This window comes from Mercenaria mercenaria, chromosome 18 (genome assembly GCF_021730395.1).
Source record: "Mercenaria mercenaria strain notata chromosome 18, MADL_Memer_1, whole genome shotgun sequence".
In the NCBI taxonomy this organism is placed as follows: Eukaryota; Metazoa; Mollusca; class Bivalvia; order Venerida; family Veneridae; genus Mercenaria; species Mercenaria mercenaria.
In genome coordinates this window covers 4,798,832-4,820,379 of record NC_069378.1, presented here as the reverse complement: position 1 = coordinate 4,820,379, position 21,548 = coordinate 4,798,832, and the positions used below count along the sequence as shown (strand labels likewise).

At 26.7% G+C, this 21,548-nt stretch overlaps 1 protein-coding gene across 2 annotated transcripts in view; it reads left to right on the top strand.

The window, feature by feature from the left end:
- The window catches only part of LOC123538965 (RING finger and CHY zinc finger domain-containing protein 1-like), a 34,263-nt gene that overhangs the window by 9,052 nt on the left and 3,663 nt on the right, over window positions 1–21,548 (top strand). For both annotated transcript variants that reach the window (XM_053530277.1, XM_053530276.1), the window contains exons 6-7: window positions 561–664; window positions 1,731–1,763. In XM_053530277.1, coding sequence (XP_053386252.1) covers window positions 561–664; window positions 1,731–1,763 — 137 coding nt within the window. The remainder of the gene's footprint in view (window positions 1–560; window positions 665–1,730; window positions 1,764–21,548) is intronic.

The window sequence follows — 21,548 nt, the reverse complement described above, 5'->3', positions numbered from 1 at the left end:
CAGTTACAGTGTAAAATTACCATGATTTATTTAAGAATAAATATAACTTTAACAGTTGTATATCACACCGTTATTGATACACTGGGAACTTGTACAACAGTAGGTGTTAACCGAGATTACCAGTGATTAGTAAGGTTTTAACCAAGATTACCAGACGTGAGTGATTATTAAAGTGTACTTTTACATCGAAAACCTCTGAGGTAATAATTCAATCTAAAATGAACCGAGTAACAAAGGCAGAAATGCAAAAAGGAGAATTTCCGTGTTGCTGTTAAAAGATAATCGCTCATGAAGGTAAGGATGTAAAATATATTTAGCCAATATTGCCCGAGACAGCATAACTTCTCAATCCAGGATAACTTTATAACGCGTTTTCACACGTAGCACAAACTTCTAAATAACAGTATAAATTTGATATCAGCTGTCTTTAATCTTTCATTTTAAGGACGAGTTTGACACTCCATTTATCTCAATCCTCATTTTTCCATAACAAGACAGAATTTAACCAGCTATTAATGCGTTGATGCACATGTATTTCATAGTTTATTTCTTACTTTTAGTGTCGGAAGTGGACATCTAGACGAGACTGTCCAATATGCCACGAAGATATTCACACCTCGGTCAAGGATGGTACTCTTTTATCATGCGGACACATAATACATAGGTAAACTTGATCTGTCTTAGAATATTAGTTCCGGACGCCTTCCATGTGCTAAAAATTTTGAATTCATTCTGTTTTATCTGGGAGTATGCTATGCTAAATTTCCGAAAATTTGTCACATATTGGTTGGCTGTTATTTTAGAATTCATTCGTGTCGGGCATTAAGATAAAGACATACCGACAAAAGCGAGTTTATTAGACTTGTATTTCTTAGGCAAAGATATAATGAGCAAAGTTTTAGATGCACGTCAGTTTTTATTCTCATGAAAATGTTTATAAAGAAGAGCCTTTCAAAAGACATAGACCGATATAAAACGAACAGTCAACTCGTAAAAAGATTAAATTTTTTATTTCAAATATCATCGAATAATCATAGTTAGCGTGACAATGTATCTTTAGTTACCTGAAGGTATTTTCCGTAATATGTTCTGTAGCAGTAATGGTTGAAGATATAAAATACCTGAAAGCACAATATCATTACGGCGTCGTAAAATGCTGACCGTTATATGTTTCTTCGCAATTATTAGCCTGTTACGTTGTCTTTGTTTTTGAAGTATTTTAGAAGACTTCAGAGGATCTCCGAAATCTACTTCACAAATCATGTTAGAAATAATGCATGCTGTACTCCGTTACTTCCGCATATAAAGATTATGAATTATTATTGAATTTGTTTGCTTGTAATTGTATGTCACCTAACATTTTGCATTCCGATAAATGTGTTTTAAGGCAGTACTCAGCAATTTTCGTTTGGTTTTTTGTGTCGATTCATTGTCATAAAGGTCCTGTTTCCAAAGGATCATCTTATAGATTTTGATATAAATAAGTAATTTCTGAATTATATTCAACGTGTATAACTGCACTACAATATTAATAGGTTATCAGATTTGTATCGAGAATCATGCAGGAGTTCTGCAGCGGAAATATTGCGCGAAATGACGTCACAAATAACGTCACGCACCCGATATAAAAATGGAACGTCAATATGTAAAAATATTGACGTTTCAGGTTACATTGTAACTTAACGGAGTGTATAATTGAGTATATAATAAGTGTGTTTATTCTATTTTAGCTACTGTCTTCAGAAGTATCAGAAGTTACAAGGGTAAGTAACGAAGTGATACTCGCTTGCGAAGACGATAAAATAATCCATCGACCTTAGTTTTTATCTTTTATTCCCATAGATATCTCATGCCACAGTATCCTAGGTTGTTTTTTGCTCAAAAAGTCCTCTAAATGTCGTTCTAGAATATTTAGGCTATATAATATTGTACGATGAATAAATAGAGGATATTGCATGAGTGTCTTTTCATATTGAATTTATTAAACGAGTTGATTAAAATGATAAAATGCGAGGCTCTGCCGAGCATTTTATCAATTTTATTCAGCGAGTTTAATAAATTCAATGTGGAAAGTCAGTAGTATTAAATATGGGGGTTTTGGCGCAGTTTCACCTAATTTAACATTTAGTCTTTGACCTAAACCGACCAATGCCGGACAATTAAAAATCCACAGGTTTTAACTTTACTTTCATTTTCTCATATTTTCAGAAAACCTGGTTATAAATAGCTGACATATTTTCTGAAAATGTTATATTGGAATTTACGTTGTATTTTCTGAAAATGGCTATGTGGGAAACCACAAATTCAACCAATCAAAAACCTGCCATTTTTCTGCCAAGTTGGCAGCAAACTGTCATTTGCTTTTACTTTGGCCGAATCTTTGGCCGAATCTTTGGCAGAACTTTGGCAAACTTTTGGCAGATTATTTCTATTGATAAAATGTAACTTATTTGATCTTATTTTCAATTAGTAAGTATATTATTAGGGTACACATAGTAATTAAATGAAGTTTTAAATAATTTTTAATTCAAAAGTTTGCTTATATCGGCACGTCCATCCGGTATAGATTCATCCGATATGTAGAATCTAATGTAACTATCCCTCATAAGTGAAAATGTTACTTCTGTAGATGCTGAATCGTCATAAGGATGAATGTCAAACATTGTCCCTTGTGTTAAATAAATTTTAATTTTTTTCTTATACATAGATATTAACTGATCAGTGTCAAAGTCCTCAGCTGCCTCAGCTGCTATATTTATTATATTACTGCTAAATTTACCAAAAAATAGATCATCCAAGATCCTGGGTTGTTTTTTTAAAATCCTCTAAATTCCAAAATTAACTATAAAAAATTTACATAATAAAAAGGATATTGGGGCTTTTAATTTTGTTTTTTGGGTTTTAAAAAAAAATTGGGGCTTGCCCCCCGGGGGGTTTAATAAATTCTTAATATTTTTTAAATTTTTTTTTCCAGTTTTTTTTCAATTTTTTAAAACCCAAAAACCCTTAAAAAATAAATTTTATTTCCCTTTTTTTCTTTTATTTTAAAAAACCTTTTAAAAATCACATATTTTAAAAATTTTTTTTGGGAAAATTTTTTTTTAAATTATTTAAACCCCCCCCCACCCCCCCCCCCCCCCCCCCCCCCCCAACGCCAACAGCAAACTCAGCCCCCCCCCTTTGGCCGCTTGCCGAACTTTCCCAAAATTTTTTTGGCAGAACAGATAAAAGAACCCAGCCAAGAAGTAAATTTTGGGCCCCCCCCGGAAGAAAAACCCCCCCCCAAAATTTGCAACGGCCCCCCTTTCCCCCCCCCAAAAAGCAAAACCCCCAGGAAAAGACCAACCCTGGGGAAAGCCACCCCCCCCCCCCAAAAAAACCGTTAAACACTTCCCCAGCCCCCCCCCCCTGCAAAAAACCAAAATTTAAAAAAAAATTCCACCCCCCCCCAAACCCATTCCCCCCCAAAAAAAAAGGGGCAAAACACCGGCCCCGGGGCCTCCCCCCCCAAAAACCCAAACAAAAACCCACCCCCCCCCAAAACCCCCCAAAAGTTTCCCCCCCCCCCAAAATTTTTTTAGCCAAACCGCCCCCCCCAGGCAAAAGGGCCCCACCCCCAGATTTTCATTTTTTTTAAATTTATATCCAGGCACCATACGGGTTAAAAAACTTTTTCTTTTTTTACGTAAAAAAAAAAATTTTTTATTATATTTTCAAAGAGAAACACTTCATTTTTTATTTTTTCTATTTTTCTTCTTTTTTTTCCTGTCTTTCTTTTTAAGTTTAAAAATTTATTGCTAAATCATAAACTCGTTTTGTTGACAATTTCGAAGCAGATAAAACTACAACAGTATTTTTTGTTTAGAAAAATTGTGTTTTGTTTTAAAGAAAACATTTTTTACTTTTGTAATTTCTTCGCTTTGTGGTAATTTTCTTAACATTGGGGTTATTGCTTTAGTATAGAAATAATTATTTGGGGTTTTAGCGTGATGATTCTCCTTTTTACTATTTTTAACTACAAGTCCAAATCATTTTATTTTTTTAATTTTATATTAATTTTATCTTTAAATTTTTTTAAATTCTTTCTTCTTTTTTTATGATATTTAAACCAGAGTCCAAATCTTTTTTATTTTTTAATTTTTAATCATTAAATTCATTAATATCTTTTTGAAAATTTTTTGTAATTTTACTTAATTCGCATATTTTAAATTGTGACGGGTTGTCACAATACTACCCAATTTCGAATTTTTTTTTTTAAAGTATCTTTTTTGAATTAATTTCTTTTTGGGTTTTTAATGCTGTATCTGACATCACCTTTTGTGAAGCGTTTTTTTCCAAAATTCGTTTTATTTCTGAAAAATTTATTTGAAAATGTATCGAGTAAATCTGATCCCTTTTGTCATTTCGTATTTATTTTATTTTTTTTTCTTTTTTGATTTTAACTGAAAATTTTTTGTAACTTTTTCTCAGCTTCAATAATCTTATCTTTTATTCATTTTTTAAAAATCTATCTTTTAAATCTTGAACTTGGTGAAAAAATGTTTAAATTGCCGAAAACTTCTTTTATGTTGCTCTGTCAAATCAGATTTTCTTCAAGTTTTTTAATAAAATCAGTCATAGCTTTCATTTTTTCTTCCCTTTTTCCCTTTGTAATTGATTAATTAATAATGAATTTTTTTTTAAAATCTTTTGTTTAATTCTTAATTTTCTTTACTTTATTTAGTGTTTTTTTTTATACTTTTGACATCTTCAAGTATATAGTCATCATTACACTTTGAATTTTTTTTACACAAACCGTCGGGAAACTGCTCTTTGGGGTTTATCGGGATTTCCTGGGTTGATTATTTCATTCCTCCCTATTAATGCTCTATTCATTGTGTTTCAATTTCCCTTAATTCTGTAAAGATACGTTTCCCTTTTCCTTTTAAGTTTTTTGAATTGTTTTTTAGTAGATAATCATTTAAAAATCAATATAAATTTTAATTTTATTATATGCAGGTTATTAATTTGTTTTACATCATTAAAAACTCCCTTTATAAAATTTATTATATATTACCATAAAGTTTTTTCTTAAAAACTTCCTTGGTTTGCAATATATAAGAAATAATTTTTGATTTGTTGCATTAGCAAAAGTAACGATTTTTAATTTTGTTCCACAAATCTATTATTTTCCATTTTTACCGGGGACTTAAAAAATAAAAATATAATGTAAACATTTAAATTTTCAAATATTTTTTGGTGTTTTATAGTAAGATGTTTTAAAAAAATAACACAACAGTTTTTGGAGTCTTTAATAAAGTATTTTGTTTTTTCATTTGAACCTTTTTATTTTCACAACAAAATCTCAAAATTTACTACTTTTTTTTTTTCTGATTCAAGATTCTCAAAAGGTTCATTTGGTTGGGATCAGCGAAATTCAAGTATTTCATTTGATTACTTTAATTTTTTTGCAATTTGGTTTAAGTTTTAATTAAATTTGAATTTAGATTTTCTATTTTTAGCATATAAGTATAATTTATCAAAATAAAAAAGAGGTTTCGAATAATCTTAATGTATTTTTTTTTTCCGATCCTGACGACCCAAATATTAAATTCAAAACATGAAATTGGAAAAAAGGGATAAAATTTTTTTAAAAAGTTTTGGATTTATCCTTTTTGTTCAATTTTGGGAATTTCCATTTATTTTATATTACATTTTTTTTTCATTTTTTTTACAATACTTACTTATCTTACATTATCTTACATTATTTTACTTATTTTACTTACTAATTTTTATTAAAAAAGCAATCGAAACTTAATAAAATAAAAAAAAAAAAATTGTGGGACAAAAATGAACTCTTAGAGAAGAAAAAATGAGAGAAAAAAAAAAAAAGTCAAATGGGATATTCACTGAAATTTATAACCCAATTACTGAAAAAATAAAAAAGTAAAAAAGAAAAATTATCAAGCAGTTAAAAGCATTACCTGGAAAAAAACAAAAATTTAGCGTTATTCCAAAAGTTTTGTTGTAAAATAAAAAAAGTAGAACAACAAAAAAAATTTGGCAGAGTAACGGAAGAACAACACCTCCGGGACTACAACACCTTTAAACCATTACCGCGGAAATATAGGGGTTTTTGGAAGAGCTTTTCCCGGAAAACCCAAAACCGTTATTACCCGCCGAAAGATCATAGGGTTTGGATGATGGAGAGTGATTTTTGAAGAATCAGAAGTTTAGGAGAAGACCGAAAAAATTTACTTTAATTTTTAATAAAGATATTGTTTTAGGTCTTTTAGATGAAAAAAAATATTATACACCGCAAAAAAGGTTTGTTTTTTTTCACACGAATCTGAAAATCCAATAAAAAAGACTAGAAAAGAAGAAAGGGAAAATTCATAGAAAGGATCAAAGAAAAAAAAAAAATTGGTAATGAATCGGGTAAAAATTCCAAAGAAAAATCCCAGATCTTGATTTAAAGCAACAGAAAGCAATTTCCGAAGGAAATTAAAAAAATAAAAAAAACGACCCCCTTTAAATTCTTGAAAGGTAAATATACGGGAAAAGGAATAAGATATCAAAACCCCTATAAATTTTACCAAAATGGAAAATATGGAAATTTTAAATTTAAAAACTTAAATAAACTTTAGGGTAAAAAAAATTTAAAATTGCTAAGGATGAATAACGGGAAAAAAGTCATTAACACAAAAAGTGGGAAAAGTTTTAATTGTTTGATTATAAAAGATAAACAAAAAAAAAAGCATTAAAATTTTTCAAAAAAAAAAATTTTTTAAAGTTTAAACAGAAAAGTCAGGATTACCTATCAATAAAAGATTAAAAAATTTAAAAAAGTAATTGGGGCAAGGTTTTTAAATTTGCCCTTTTAAATCCAAAAAAATTTGGGTTAATGATTTGGGGAGTTAATTTGGGGTTTCAATTAATGGGAAATAATAATAAAAAAACTAAAAAATGAAGGTATTAAATAATTATGAAATTAAAAAGAAAACTTTGTTCCGAAAACATGAAATGTTAATAAAAATTATTTTTCTTGAATTTAAATTTTAATTAAAGTTTTTATTTATAAAAATGGAAAACAAAAATATTATTAAGTTCTGAAACAGTTTAAAATAATAAAAATACCCCCCCAGTGATTTTCAATCAGATTTGTCGTTTTTAATTTTAGATAAAATAAAACTTACGTTGTTGGTTTGGATAGTATTAAACTATGCCCACTCTTGGCATAATATTAGTGATGAATATGACAATAAAAAATTCGTTATCAAAATGGTAAGGTTTGGAAAAGATTTTTAAATTACAAAGGTTTTACAGTTTCACAGATATTAATAAATTTATTAGGAAACATTAATAAGTAAGAGATTTTGAATTTTATAAAAACAAAATTGCTCCAATAAGTTGGGAATTTTTATTTAAAGTTTTAAGATTTTGATTAAATTACAATAATTTTAAGTTGGATTTGGAAAAATCAAAATTTTTTACATTGCTTGGATTTGGGGAAAAAAAAAAATTAGACAAAACTGAATGGGGAACTAAAGCACCAAAAATAAAAACTCTGTGGATACAATTTTTCATTTATTTCGATTTATTGATAAATTTTACTTGTTTATGGTAATTTCAGTGATATTTCTATGCTTTAAGTACTGCAGATTTACAAGGGTTATCCATTTTACAAAAGAACCCAAAGATTGGATATTCGAAAAAAAATAAATATATTATAATTCATAAGAATATATATTTCAGATGTATTTGGTAAAAAATTTAATTTTTAAAGGGTTGAAAAAAAGTTTTCACTAATTTTAAAAGAAATTTAATTTAAAACAAAAATTTTTAAACCCTTTTTTTATGAAAAAAATTAAATTTTGTTTTTTATAAGTCAAAAAGTTTTTGAAAAATAAAGGAATATTTATTTATGTTGATGCTCACACGGGAAAAAAAATCATACGGGAAAAGGGATCTTTGACACTTTAAAAGAAAAGCCCTTTTAAGTTCAGCCCATCTTCAATTAGCCAAACTGGAAAAAAGCTTTGGAAAAAAGCAGGGAAAACCACTTGAAAGTGGAACAAAAAAGGTTGGCACGAATTGGGAAATTTTGCTGCAGCAAAGTTTTTTTAAAAAAATTAAAAAGAAACCCGCTCCAGCAGTTGGTAATTTTAAATTTCCAAGGAATACAAAAAAAGAAAATAGTAAAAAAAAAAAAAATAATAATGATAATAGGAGGTATTAAAATTTAAAATTAAAAGATTATTGTAGGGATTGGACTTTAGCTCTGCGGAACTCAGCTCAACAAAAAAATATTAAAAGATTAATTTATAAAAATAAAGTTTTAAAATTTTAAAAAAAAATAAAATTTTAAAATTAATAAAAAATAAAGTTTTAAACTTTAATAAAAAATAAATTTTTAAAATTTTAAAAAAAATAAAATAATATTAAAATATACATGTTTTTAAAAAAAGAATATTGTGAAAGTATGAATTTAAATTATTCAATTTGATACAGCTTTAAAATCGTCCTGGGAAATTAAGTTAAACAACAAAAAAAAAGGATATCACTTTACAATTAAAAGATAGAACTCATTTTTGATTGGTTTAATTTATTTTGAAGAAGTTTTAAAGTAAATAAGCTTGCTGTGGTAATAATTATGATGTTGGAATCAATTGCTCTAATTAAAAATGCAGCTTCTTTTGATCAGTTTGGTTAACAAAAAAGGAAAAAAATTTTTATGTTTTAAAATTTATAAAAGTAATAAATTAAAAAATTTTTGAATTGTCGAGGTTATCAAACAACTGGAACAAAGAGTTTATTTATTTAGATTAAAAAAGAACTGTGAGAGCAGAAGGGTCAAGATAAATATAATTGGGTTTTTTACTAGGAATTATTAATCCAAGGTGGAAAGAGGTAAAGCTAAAATTCCATTTAAAATTATTCATTTTTTCAGGGGTTTGAAACTAATATTTTTCCCCCCAAGTCAAATTCAAAAACACTACAGTGACAGATGATGATGAATTAAATTTTTTGAGCTAATGTCGATCTGGTGATAATTTTAACAAAAAATTTAATGGGTTCCACGTTTGGTTTTTAATGAATTTGGTTTGTCTAATTGCTACTGAAAGTTTACAAAAGCAAGTGGATACCCTTTGGGAAATGGTGACGAAAACAACTGATACACGACAGAGGACATAAATTTTGAAAACAGTGGGGTAAAAAACCCCAAAATGTATTTGTTTTTTTTACAACGACCCGAAAAAAGTAATGCACAAAGACAAAACCACTTTTTTTAATACATTTAAAGTTGATGCAGCGCTGAAAAACTTTTATTTTGAGCTCTTGTGTCTTGAAATTGGTAAAGGGTTTTTTATCCAGAAATAGAATACAAAAGTATATCAAGAAATAGTGATTAATTAAATTTTTTTTAAAAAAAATAAAAGACTCGGAAGTCTTTTAAATGATTTAATTTTCAAAATTTGATGGATTTGTTCATTTTAACTTTGAATTAAAAAGGAAGCAAAAAAGAAAATCCTAAGCAATAACATAAAGCTAAAAAAAATGCTCGGCCGGCGCACATGTCCGTGTTTATGCAATGATTGATGAGGAAAAAGTTGAAATAAATACTATTGGAAAAGAATTGTTATTTTTTTAAATGAACTTGTTATTGTTTAAAATAAAATAAATATAAATTAAAATAAATATAAAAATATAATGTATAAATTATATTGAATAAAAATTAACCCTTCAGATGGACAAAAGAAAAAAATTTGCCCCACCTAAACAAAAAAATTTCCCCAAAACTTTTAGATTAAAAAATGAACAATTACATGGAAACTTTCCCTACTTTTAAAAAAAAAAAACACAAATTAATCAAATTAAAAAAGCTGTTGCAAAAAAGAAGGGGTTAGAAATTACAATTTCACAAAAAAAGATGTCCGTTTAAGGCAAAATGGGGGATTTTTGGAGCTTTAGCTGGTTTGTTAGGAAAAACAATTCTTCCAATGGCAGCAAAATAGTCCAAAATATTAGCCCCCTTTGGCATTGGTCTTTGTTGGGGTAGCCCGTACTGGGGTTTTGTAAAATACTTGGGAAATGGTATTATTTAGTATAAAGATAAGAGAAAAAAGATATCCCCTATCTTACACCAAAAAAAAGAAAAACACTAGTAGGGTTGGGGTGATTAAATTTCAAAAAAAAAACAAGACGGGGGTTTTTAGGTATGTTGGTGCTAGTCTAGGAATACCTTTGTTACATTTTGTTAAGTGGAAAAGGGTTTCAGATTGATCTCAACGGAGACCTTTCAGACGAATTCCCAAGTAAAAAAAAAAAAAAATTTAAAACAAACCCAAAACTAACTTTGAAAATTTAAAAATGGGTAAAAAAATTAAAAAAAAACTTTAGGGTGTATTAGTAGAAAAAAATTTACCAAATTAAAAAAAAAGGGCGAGTTGGGGAAATTTTTTTAAATTTTGGTGACTCTATTGGGCCTGGAACACATTGGGTTTTTTTCTTTTAAAACTTTGTATTTTATAAAACCAAGGTTTTTTGAGAAATGCTTTGTATTTCGTCCATTTTTGGGCTTCCCCGCCGAAAGAATAATTAAGTATAAAAATGTAAAATACAACAATGTTCAAAACAAGACAAAAAAAGTATGCTTTGCGGATTTATTGTTTATTTTTCATTTAAAAGTTACAAGATAAAGTACCCTTGTATGATTTTTTGTATAAAAAACTAAAAATTTAAAAACAAAGAGTAAATGAAAAAAAATATTATAAATTATTTTAACTAAAAGGGTTTATTTTCTGAAATTTAACTGGGGAAAAATTAATATAATGGGAATATTCAATATATAAATGAAAAGTAAATAAAATAGAAAAAAAAAAGAAAGGCAATTAAAAAGAAAACCTCCTTGTTTTTAAAAAAGTTTACCCCAAAATATGATAGTGGATTATTTCAATGGAAAACTGTAAATGCTGTCCGGTTTATTCAAAAAGGAATAATGAACAATTAATTTTAATTGCATTTTAATTTTTCTTTTTGAGCAATTAAATTGATAAAGGGGAAGCTAAATTACAAAAAAAAATAAAAAAATGTAATTCTTCAAATTTCATGTAAAAAAAACAGAAAAAATGAATCTATTTCTATTAATTAGCAAAGAATTTAAAAAAAATGAGTTATTTAAATTTTTTCTTTTTAAAGTTATGATATTCAGTTTAAAAATTTTTGGTTTTATAATTTAATAAAAACTTTAATAAAAAATTTAATAAAAAAACCTTTAAATTTTTTAAGAAAAGCAAAGTATCAAACCATTTTCAAGAAAATATTTTTATCATCATAAAATGTAAAGATGTTTTATTTATAAAATAACGGGAAAAATTGGTTTTTCAGAACGAAAAACTTTAAAAGGGGTGATTACTTTTGGTTTTAAATTAAAAAAAGATCTTTATAATTTTTATAAATATTGTTTTTTTAACAAAAAATTTTTTAATTCCCTTTTCATTTTTAATGTTAACTTTATTTTCTAATAAAAATTTAAAACATTTTACTTCTTAATCCCACCCCAAATTTAACAAAACTACACCAGCAGCTTTATCTTTTTAAATTTTTTTTTTCTTTTTTTTATACGAAATAAAATTTTGAGTTGTTACGTAATCCTATTATCAAAAAAAATCTTTGTCCTTTTAAAAAACCTCAATGATTTTGGTTTTTAAATTTTATAAAATAATGAATCAGTGTCATAAAAAAAATTTACAATTTACCCTCGTACTTTTCCTTAATGTAATTAAATGAAAAAAAAAACATTTAAAAATTTTGATAAAAAAGAATCACATCCAACATAAAAAGGGTTTTTTTAACAAATTTCTTTTTTTCTAGAAAACCCAAAAAAATTAGAGTTAAACATCGTTTAACTAACAAAAGAAGGTTTGGGTAGTATTTTTAAAAAAATATTTTATCATGTGTTAATTTAATATTAACCCTCTTGCGTAAATTCCCATCGTTTCCGAATACAAAATTTGTTCTTAATTTAAAAAAGCCCTTTTTTCAAATAAATTTTTTTGTTTTAAAGATCTTTTTTAGTATTAAAATAAAATATATTTTTTTTAACCCAAAGGGGATTTTCTTTTAAAAATTTAAATTTTTTAAAGGGTATTTTTTTTTTATTTTTAAACCCCAAATTGTGTATATATTTTAAATTTTTTTTATAATAAACTACATAATTTTGTTTTTTCATTAAATTTGGAACCAACTTCTTTACATTACTTTTTCCATTTAAAATTCTGTTTTAATATTTTTACTATAATCAGAAACCCTTTATCTGGTATAATAATTTTTTCAGGAGCTAAAGGATAATCGTTGTGGGTTTTATTAATTTTTTTGGGAAAATTCAAATCACTTTAACTATAAAGTTATTTTTTACCTTTTGAAATTTAATTTTTCTTAAATTTTTTTTTTCGGATAAAATTTTAAAATTTTTCCCCAAGGGGGCAAAGGTTGACACATACCCCAAACCCGGGTAAAGGTTATTGGCGTCGGGGGTACATAATTTTTTTCTTTTTTCTTTTAAATTTTAATCTTTCATATATTTATTTTTTTTGCTTTACTGTATCTTTTTTGAAATATAATTAAATTCCCCCCCTTCTCAGCCCCTTTTCAATAAAAAGAAACCCAATATAAAGTTTTTTAAAATCTAACTTAATTCCAGTCTTTTTTTAAATTGCCCCCAAGCAAACCCAGGACTACTAAAAAAAGACAAGGATTAATTTGTATACCTAAACAAAATTTTTCTAAAATTTTCGAATACACAGCAAAAAAGAAATCGTCAGTTTTCAAATTTTGATCATGAATTCTCCCAGTGTTTTTTATTTTAAATTTTTTCCCAGATATCTTTTAGCATGTTCGTTTTTCATTTCAGAAAAAAAGTTTCTTTTAAAAATTGGGAAAAAAAAACTCTTTTTTTTAAAAGGAAATTCGTTTTTTTAAAAATTTTTTAAATGACCCAAAATTAATCATAGGGTTAAACCCCTTTTTCTTTAAAAAATTAATTTTTTCCCCAATAAAAATTTCTTGGAAAAGTTTTTTAAATTTTTGGAAAAATTTTTTACTGGGTTTTTCCAAATTTGATTGAAAACAAAAATTTGGGAATGAATAAATAAAGTTTCCAAGTCAAAATCAAAAAGGGCCATATATTTTTCCCATATTTTTTAGGAAAACCCTTTAAATTTTTTTTTAAAAATTTTCCTATTTGTTGCATAAAAAAAATGCCCGGGTCTTAACCTCTTAAATTATGAAAATAACAGGAATTTTATGGTTATTTTAAAAAATTAATATTCCCTTCTGAGGAGCATTTCCCTCTGAATTTTCCTGTTATAGGGACAATGGCCCAGGGGAAGGGTTTTTTCATTTTTTTTTTAAATTTTTTTTCCCACAAATATGACAAAACTTTTTTTTTTAAATTCACTTTATCTTTTTTGGGACATTCTTAGTTTTTTTTTAAAATTAACACTAAATATTTTTTACAATTTTCCTTTCTTTCAAAAAATTTTTTAAAATAAACTTAAAAACTGCTTTAAAGGTCCTCTTTAAATCTGGGTTGGTTTTTAATTTATCGTCATAACAAAAAAACAACTTTATGGCCGTAACCAAAATCTATATAAATTTTGATATGGTTCAGTAAAGGAAGATTCATTTGGAGGGGAAAAGCAGTTAAAACTTTTTTAGTTATTGATTCAAATCAGCATAAATTACAAAAAAGGTACGCAAAAAACCTTTATGAAAATTTTTAAAATTTGGGTACTTTATTCCCTCTTTTGGAAATTTTAAAACCTTTGGGGATCCCTTAATAGCAAAACTTTTTGGTATGTGTTCATTTAATATTTTTTTCATTTGAAAAAATTTTTTGTAAACAACTTTTACAGAAATATTTTTTTTCTTTTAATTTTTGGGTTTTGGGGAAAAAATTTAAAATCTATTAAAGTCTTTTACCCAAACATAATGTTGGATTTACAGTTCTTGGGGGTTTACGTTTTCATCATTTATTTTATCTTTTATTTTATCATTGTAATTAGCAACATGCCCGGTTCTTCGAATTGTTTACTTGGGTTTATTACAATGGAAAAATACTTTTTTCTTCTTACCCCAAATATTTTAAATGATTTTCCCTTTAAAACTTCTTTTTTAGGTATTTGTTTTAATGAAACGGTTTTTTAAAACCCCATTAAAAATAAAATTCGTTTATATGTTTTTTATATTTGAAACTTTTTGAGGGTCTTTTTCAACGGGAAATTTGTAACCCAAAATGACCCCCCCATCAAAAAATTTCCATTATCATAAATTTTTTAAATATTTTTTAAATCCTTTTCATTAAAATTTTGTAATGGTTTTGGAAATTCTAAATAACTTGAAGAAAGGCCAATGGATTTAAAATATTTATTTTTTTAAAAGGAGAATAAATGAACCTATTCCCACCCGTTTCCTTTGAAACCCAATTCCCAATTCATTTTATTTTTTCTTTAAAAAATTTGGGATGAAAAGTTTTTTTTATTTCTTTTTGTTTTAAATTTAATTTCAAAACCCTTTGTTTGAAAAAAAGCGATTTATATATTGTATAAAGTTTTATCCATTTTTGCAAAAGTTTTTTTTTTAAAAAAACATTTATTTTTTTTTCCTTTTTAAAATTTTTAAGTTCGATTTAAGTATTTCAAAAAGTTTCTTTTTATAGTTAAAATAATTGATTTTTTTGGATCTTGTTATATTTTAATTTTTTAATTTCAAATTTCTTATAATTTGTTTTTTTGATTCTCGATTTCCATTATTTTTTATATTTAAAAAAAAAAAATTTTTCAAGCAAAAAAAAAATTTAAAAAAAAATTTAATAAAATAAATAAATTTTTTAAATTTATTTTTAAAGAAGAAAAAAAATTTTTAAAACTTAAAATCTTTTCCATTAACTTTTGATATTCCACATTTTTTTGGGTTTTTTGCCCCTTCACAACACATTTTTTTTTTAACCCAGCATTAATCCCAAAATTCTTTTATTTTTGGGAAAGTGCTTCTATAATTTTTTCTTCATTATTTCACAGGGGTTACAAAAAAATTTTTTTTAGGATTGTTTCGATAATTTTTTGGGGTTCTGGGACAATCACATAATCTTTCCATTTTCTTCTTCGTTAAAGACAACCACGTCCCATTCAAAAAAAGTTTTTTAAAACGAAGAAAAGGGATCTTTTAACATTTTGTAATTTTTCAATAAACATGATTTTTATATTCATCACAAACTATTTGATTTAATCGATATTTAAAAACATTTTTTCTTTTAAAAAACTTTCTTATATAAAAATTTTCATCTGGTTTTCATTTTTTTCTCCTAAAGTGTGGGAATTTTTTGGGGCAAAAATCATTCATCTACCTTTCTTTTAACCTTTAAATTATAATATATTATAAAAAAAAAATCTTTAAAACCCGACCTAAAAAAATTATTTTGGGTTTGAGAAATTTTTTTAATATTATCTATATCTTTTGAATAAGTTTTTTAAAGTCTTTTTTTTCTAAATTGTTATCAACTTTTTAAAAATTTTTTAAACCCTTTCCTTTAAACATTCTGTTTAACCATTTTTCGTGTAATTTGTTTTTTAGTTTTTTTCTAAATAATCAAAAACCAACTTTTTTTTTTCTTCCGTCTTTTTTCTTTTTTGAAGTTTTTTAAAAACATATTTCGGGAAAGGGTTTTTAAAACAAAAACAAATCCATCAATTGGGTTTTTTCCTTTGGTTTTTTAATATGATTTGTTTAAAAAAAATTGGATTGCCCACTTCGGGGGCATTTTAACACCGTTGTCGTGATTTGTTTTGTAAAAACATTTTCTGTTAGTTAAAAAACAACGTTCAAGAACAGAAACACCTCAAAAAAATTTTTTGCAAAAATAACATTTTTATATGCTTTTTTAAAAAATTTTTTTAACCCGAAAAGGGAAAAAAATATTTGGAAGGTTCTTGACAGCAAGTTTAAAAAGGTTAAAAATGAATTTAATTGGGCCCATAAAATTTTGGGCCTTTTGTGAATTGGTTTGGAAATTTATTAAAATTAGGATTTTATTCTTTAAAAATATTTTAAAAAAGTACTTTTTCCTGATGCAATATTAAACCTTTTAATGATATAATTTTTTCAAATTTTAAAAAATACTTATAGAAAAAATCTTTAATTAAAATTAATACAACTCTTTTTTCTTTTTTACTTTTTTTTCCGTTTAAATTTTTTTCCTTCATGTGCATTTCAAAGGGGGATGAATAATTTTTTTTCTTTTGATTTTAAAAGAATTTTAAAAATATCCCGAATAACTTTTTTTTTCTTCTTTTTAATTTTCTTTTTTCCCAAAATGTGCTTTTGTTTTTAAGTTGTTTTTTTTTTTTTGATGATGTGATTTTAAAAAAAATTTTTTGTCGTCAAGTTTTTGTTGTTATAAAAATGGTAAATTACTGAAGGGAAAAAGCACCACAAAATGGGTACCCCCTATTTGGGGAAAAGTGGAACAAGTACTAAGCAGCTGAACAACCCAAAAACCTGCTGTAATTTTAAAAAATCCCGGTTTCTTAATCTCCCACAAAATTTAACTTTTTTTTGTAAAACAGCAGGGCTATTTTTTGGGTTAAAATGAATAAATTTAAAGGGCTTTGTTTCTAATTTCCCTTTTTTATTAAAAAAATTAGATTTTTATTGCTCATTTATAAATTAAACTTTTTATTTCTAAAATTGGGAAATTTTTTCAAGATCGCTAAAAAGGTAAACCCCAAATAAAAAAATTTTTTGCTAAAAAACCCTTTTTATTTCTTAAAGCTTGGTTTTTTCTTTTGTCTCGTTAAAAACTTTTTCTATTCTAAAAACTTTTTTGTGTAGTAAGGTTTTTAAATTCTTGTTTATAAAAGAACCCCTTTAAATATTTCCCCTTATTTAAATCTTTAAAATGTATGTTCTGGGGTTTTTTATTATTTAAATTTTTTAAAATTTTAAATATTTCCCCTTTTCCCGTTTGGGGTATATCCTTTTCTAAAAATTTTCCTTTTTAGTTTACTTAACGAAAACCCATCACCCCAAATTTTAAAATTTTTCTTTACTCTTTGGTTTTTTAAAACACCCATATAAATTTTAAAATAAAAAAGTTTCCTTTATTTAAAATTTTTACTAGCTTTGGTTTTGGTGTCATTTTTTTCTAGAATGTTTTGGGTTTTTTTAGATTTATTTTAAACCCTATCCTGCAAATTATCTAAAAAAGTAAAAGTAATTTTAATTTCTGTTTAAAAAATTTCCCCATTATTCTTTTTAAAAATTCTATTAAACTTTTTATTACTCAAACCTTTTCCCTTTATTAAAGGGAGGTTTCATATTTAAACTTTTTTTTTCAAAAATGATTCAAACTTTTTATTATAAAATTCTTTTCCCCTTTATTACCCTAAATTTATGGTAATCGCCTTCTTAAAAATTTTTTTTTCAAATGCTTTTAGTAAAAGAAATTTTCCGTTTTTTTTCTTTAATGGAATAACCCCAAGGCCCTATTTATTTAAAAAATCAATAACGGTTAAAAAAAGTACTTTACCCTTTTTTTTATTTTTTAAAAAGCTTGCATATCAACCCAAAAAAGCTGACCAAATATCATCAATTCATTTAAATTCACTCTTCGTTTTTAAAATTTCCTTTTAAATTTGGTTTTTGTAATTTTTTTGCTAATTTATCGCTCCAATTTATTTCGGGGGGTTTCTCTACCCCCCTTTTCCCCCTTTTTGATTTTTGGGGCCCCGCCCCAGTTTTTTATTTTTTTTTTTAATTATAGGTTTTTCCCCTAAAAAGTTTTGCAAACCCTTTTTTCCCAAAAGTTTTTGATTTATTTTAAATTTAAAAAGGAAAACATTTTTTTTATCACATTTCCCTTTTTTACAAAAACGTCATAGCAAAAAAAAAGGCCATACATAAATGCATCCGTTCATTGACAGGGGGTCCCTTTTCAAAGGGGGTTTCCTGGCCCACAATTTAATTTTATCCTGGGAAATGTTTAAAAAATTTTTTTATAATAAAGGGAAAATTTCTTTGTTTAATATCTTAAATTTCCCCCCTAATTTTTAAAAAACTTTTTATTTCATCTTTCCCCAAGAAGAACAAATAGCCCTTTTCATTTTTTTTTCCCCCTTTTTTGTTGTAAAATAATGAGGTTTATATTTTTCATAAAAACTTTTTTTTTTAAACAATTATTTTATTTTGTAAAACTCAACTATATCAAAAGTATTTAAAATTAAATTTTAAAGGGCTAAAATGTATTATTAATTCAAAATAAGATCAAATAAAATTAAAATTTTATCAAAAAAAATAAAACTGCCAAAAAATTTTTTTTTTGGGGGGCCGAAAATTTGGCCAAAGTTCGGGCCAAAAAATTCCCGGGCCCAAAATAAAAGCAAATGGGCAGTTTTCTGCCAAATTGGCAGAAAAAAAAGGAAAGGTTTTTTGGGTTGGGGGGAATTTGTGGTTTCCCCCATAAACCCTTTTCAGGAAAAAAACCCAACCCCTAAAATTTCCCAAAAAAACATTTTCAGAAAATATGTAGCTATTTAAAAACCCCGGGTTTTTGAAAAAATGAGAAAAAGAAAAATAAAGTTAAAACCAGGGATTTTTAAAAATCCGGCATTTGGTCGGTTTTGGTCAAAGACTAAAATTTTAAAAATTTGGTGAAAAATGCGCCAAAACCCCCCCTATTTAAAACTACTAAAGCCCCAAATGTTTTATTCTTTTTATCCCCATGTTAGCCTTTCCCGTCGAAAACCCAAAAAAACTACTTTTTTTTACTATATAAAAAGTCAAATTTTACCAAAGTCTCCTTTTTCTTTTAAAAAAGACTCGACGTCCAAAACTTTATTACATAGTGTATTATGTTTTTTTTTAATGAATTTATTACACCCCCCCGGGGGAAAAAATGTGATAAGGAAAATTTTTCAAAAAAGGTTGGGCATATGGTATTTTTTTGTAGGAAAATCATAGGAAAATGTTTATTTTAATAACGTAAAAAACAAAGTCTGTGGAATTGCAGTAGTGAAGTCAAAAGAGAGGTAACATTTTGAAATAAACGCATCAAATTTGTAACCCTGCTTTTTAGCTGACTTTTGGCCGGGAAAAACATTTTTTTTTTATGCTTTTTTGGGCTATTGTGAAACAAAAAATGTAAAAAATGTTTTGACTTCTGATAATTTTTTTAAATTTTATTATGTTAAAAAAAGAAAATTCCCCCTTTTTTTCAAAATAAAACCGGGTTTTCAAAAAGGATCTTTGGCCCGTCTATACCATTTTGTAAATTTTTTTGAAAGATAAACGATAAAAAACCCCCGTTAAAAATTTTTGTACTTTACTTCCCCGTAAATTAAATTTTTTTTTTTTTTTTAAATTTTTTTTGGAGGAGGGAAAAAAACTGGATTTAAAAAAAAAACAAAGCCGCCGTTTTGTTGAAAAAAGGCCCTTTAAAACCCCAAAACAAACAAACAAACAAACAAACGTCCTATGTGTTCCAGACCCAGTAGTCTAAGAGTCATCTGATTTATTATTCCACATTCATTCCCACATCGGGCTCTAGCCGATGGTAAATTATTTCTAATGAATTCACCCCAGAAGTTTTTAATATTTTAATTGCTTAACTCAATTTTTAATTTCAGAGTTAAAAATTGGTTTATTTGTAATTTTTATCCTTTTTTATCCGATACAAAATGAATTATACGGTCTTTGCTTAGAATCAATCTGCATCGTTTTAACAACAACAACAATTACACAAATACAATTTTTGACGCTTCTTGTTGTATGCCTACTATGCGATGCATGGCTCTACGGCTGTGTTTGGGGGTTCTCCAAGAAATCTACCCTCACCTTTTATCTTAAATAGTCACAACAGCGGACATTTAGTGCCGTGTGGTAGCTGTAAAAGGTTACACCGTACTATGTCTATGTGTTGCTGTAGATTTACTGATTCCTAGGAATCATTGAGCATTGGTATGAGCAGCTGATTATCCATGGATTGCCAGCTGGCTCTACATATTGATCTTGCATTTGACTTTCCACACCTATTGGACGTCGAAGGTAATGATATATGGGTGCTTTGCTTCTCGTATATACCAATATTATCCTAGCCATGTTGATTGTTATGCATTGTGTAAAGAAATTGATGTGGAAAGAAAACACACTCTCCTTATATTTTTTTCATAAGTAAATAAACACTTTTCCTACAAAAAGGCGAGACTAAACAGATTAAAATCTAGGTTAATTAATAAGCGCTTCACTATAGAAAAGCATGTTGTTTTTCTCACGAAGTGCACATAAAATGCCCCTAAAGCAATTAGTCAGGTCATATAAGTGTTATATTGCAGTAAATTAGTTTAATCATATTTTATTTGCTCTATACATATTTACAATAACAGAACATATACACAGCATAAAGAAGTAAAGCAAAAAGGGTTGGGCCACAAGTTCTTACAACATTAATGAATGCCCTCCCCTAATAAAAAACATATTAAAGTTGACCGGCTGACAATTTTAACCTAAAGGAGCAAAATACAATGTAAATGAGCAATATTTATGTTTTGGTTGTTTAAAGCCCTTATAAGAAAGAATAAAATAGCTCGAACAGATTAAAGAAGTTGATGCCAGTTTCCACAAGGATTAAGAACGAGTTTTAGAGTCACGAGGGATGTAATTAAGGACTATTAATGATACACATCCAATCACTATTCAAAACGATTAGTATGTTTTATATAATTTTGAACTTCGATGAATAGTTCTTCATTTTTCTCTGGTAACAGCACATGTTTTCCCAATAATAAACAGTCCATGTTCAAAAGATGAAAATGTCGTGCCAACCTAAATAGATTTATCCTACCCTCATATAAGATATAGCACAATATCAGCCTGCCTAATAAACTTTGCTTTATCTAGTCAGTGTCAAGATATCACTTTTGTGGGAACTTTTGAAATCACTAATTTTATCAAAATTTTGCATTTAAATCATCACCATTGTATTGGAAATGTCTCAACTCAGAAAATGAGTGGTCAAATCAAAGGTTTTTATCCTGAAACAAAAATGTTATTGCCATTTTTCACATTTACAGCACTTCAGCCGGAAATTTTGAAAACAATTTTTTCCGCATTTTTCATTGAAACTGTTTTCATTGTATCGTAAATGTTCTAACTAAGAAAGTAAGTGGTAAAATCAAAAGCTTTTATCCAGAAACAAAAAAGTTATTGCATTTTTTCAATTTTCCACAAACTGAATTACACTAGCAAACGTCATATTATATGACGTCAAGTCTGCACGCTGTTACTCTTTCCAACGACTTTTCCCCAATTTTCTGAACAGTTAGGATATTAAATAGAATATTAGATTACTGTCTGAAAATTTTTAATTTATTAGGCTCGTCTACGAAAAAATATAAGGCTCGGCACAGCCTCGCCTAATATATTTTCTTCAACTCGCCTCATAAATTTAAATTTATCAGACAGTAACCTAATATTCTCTATTTATGCGTTGTTCGTTAAAAGTTGGACATTGAAAA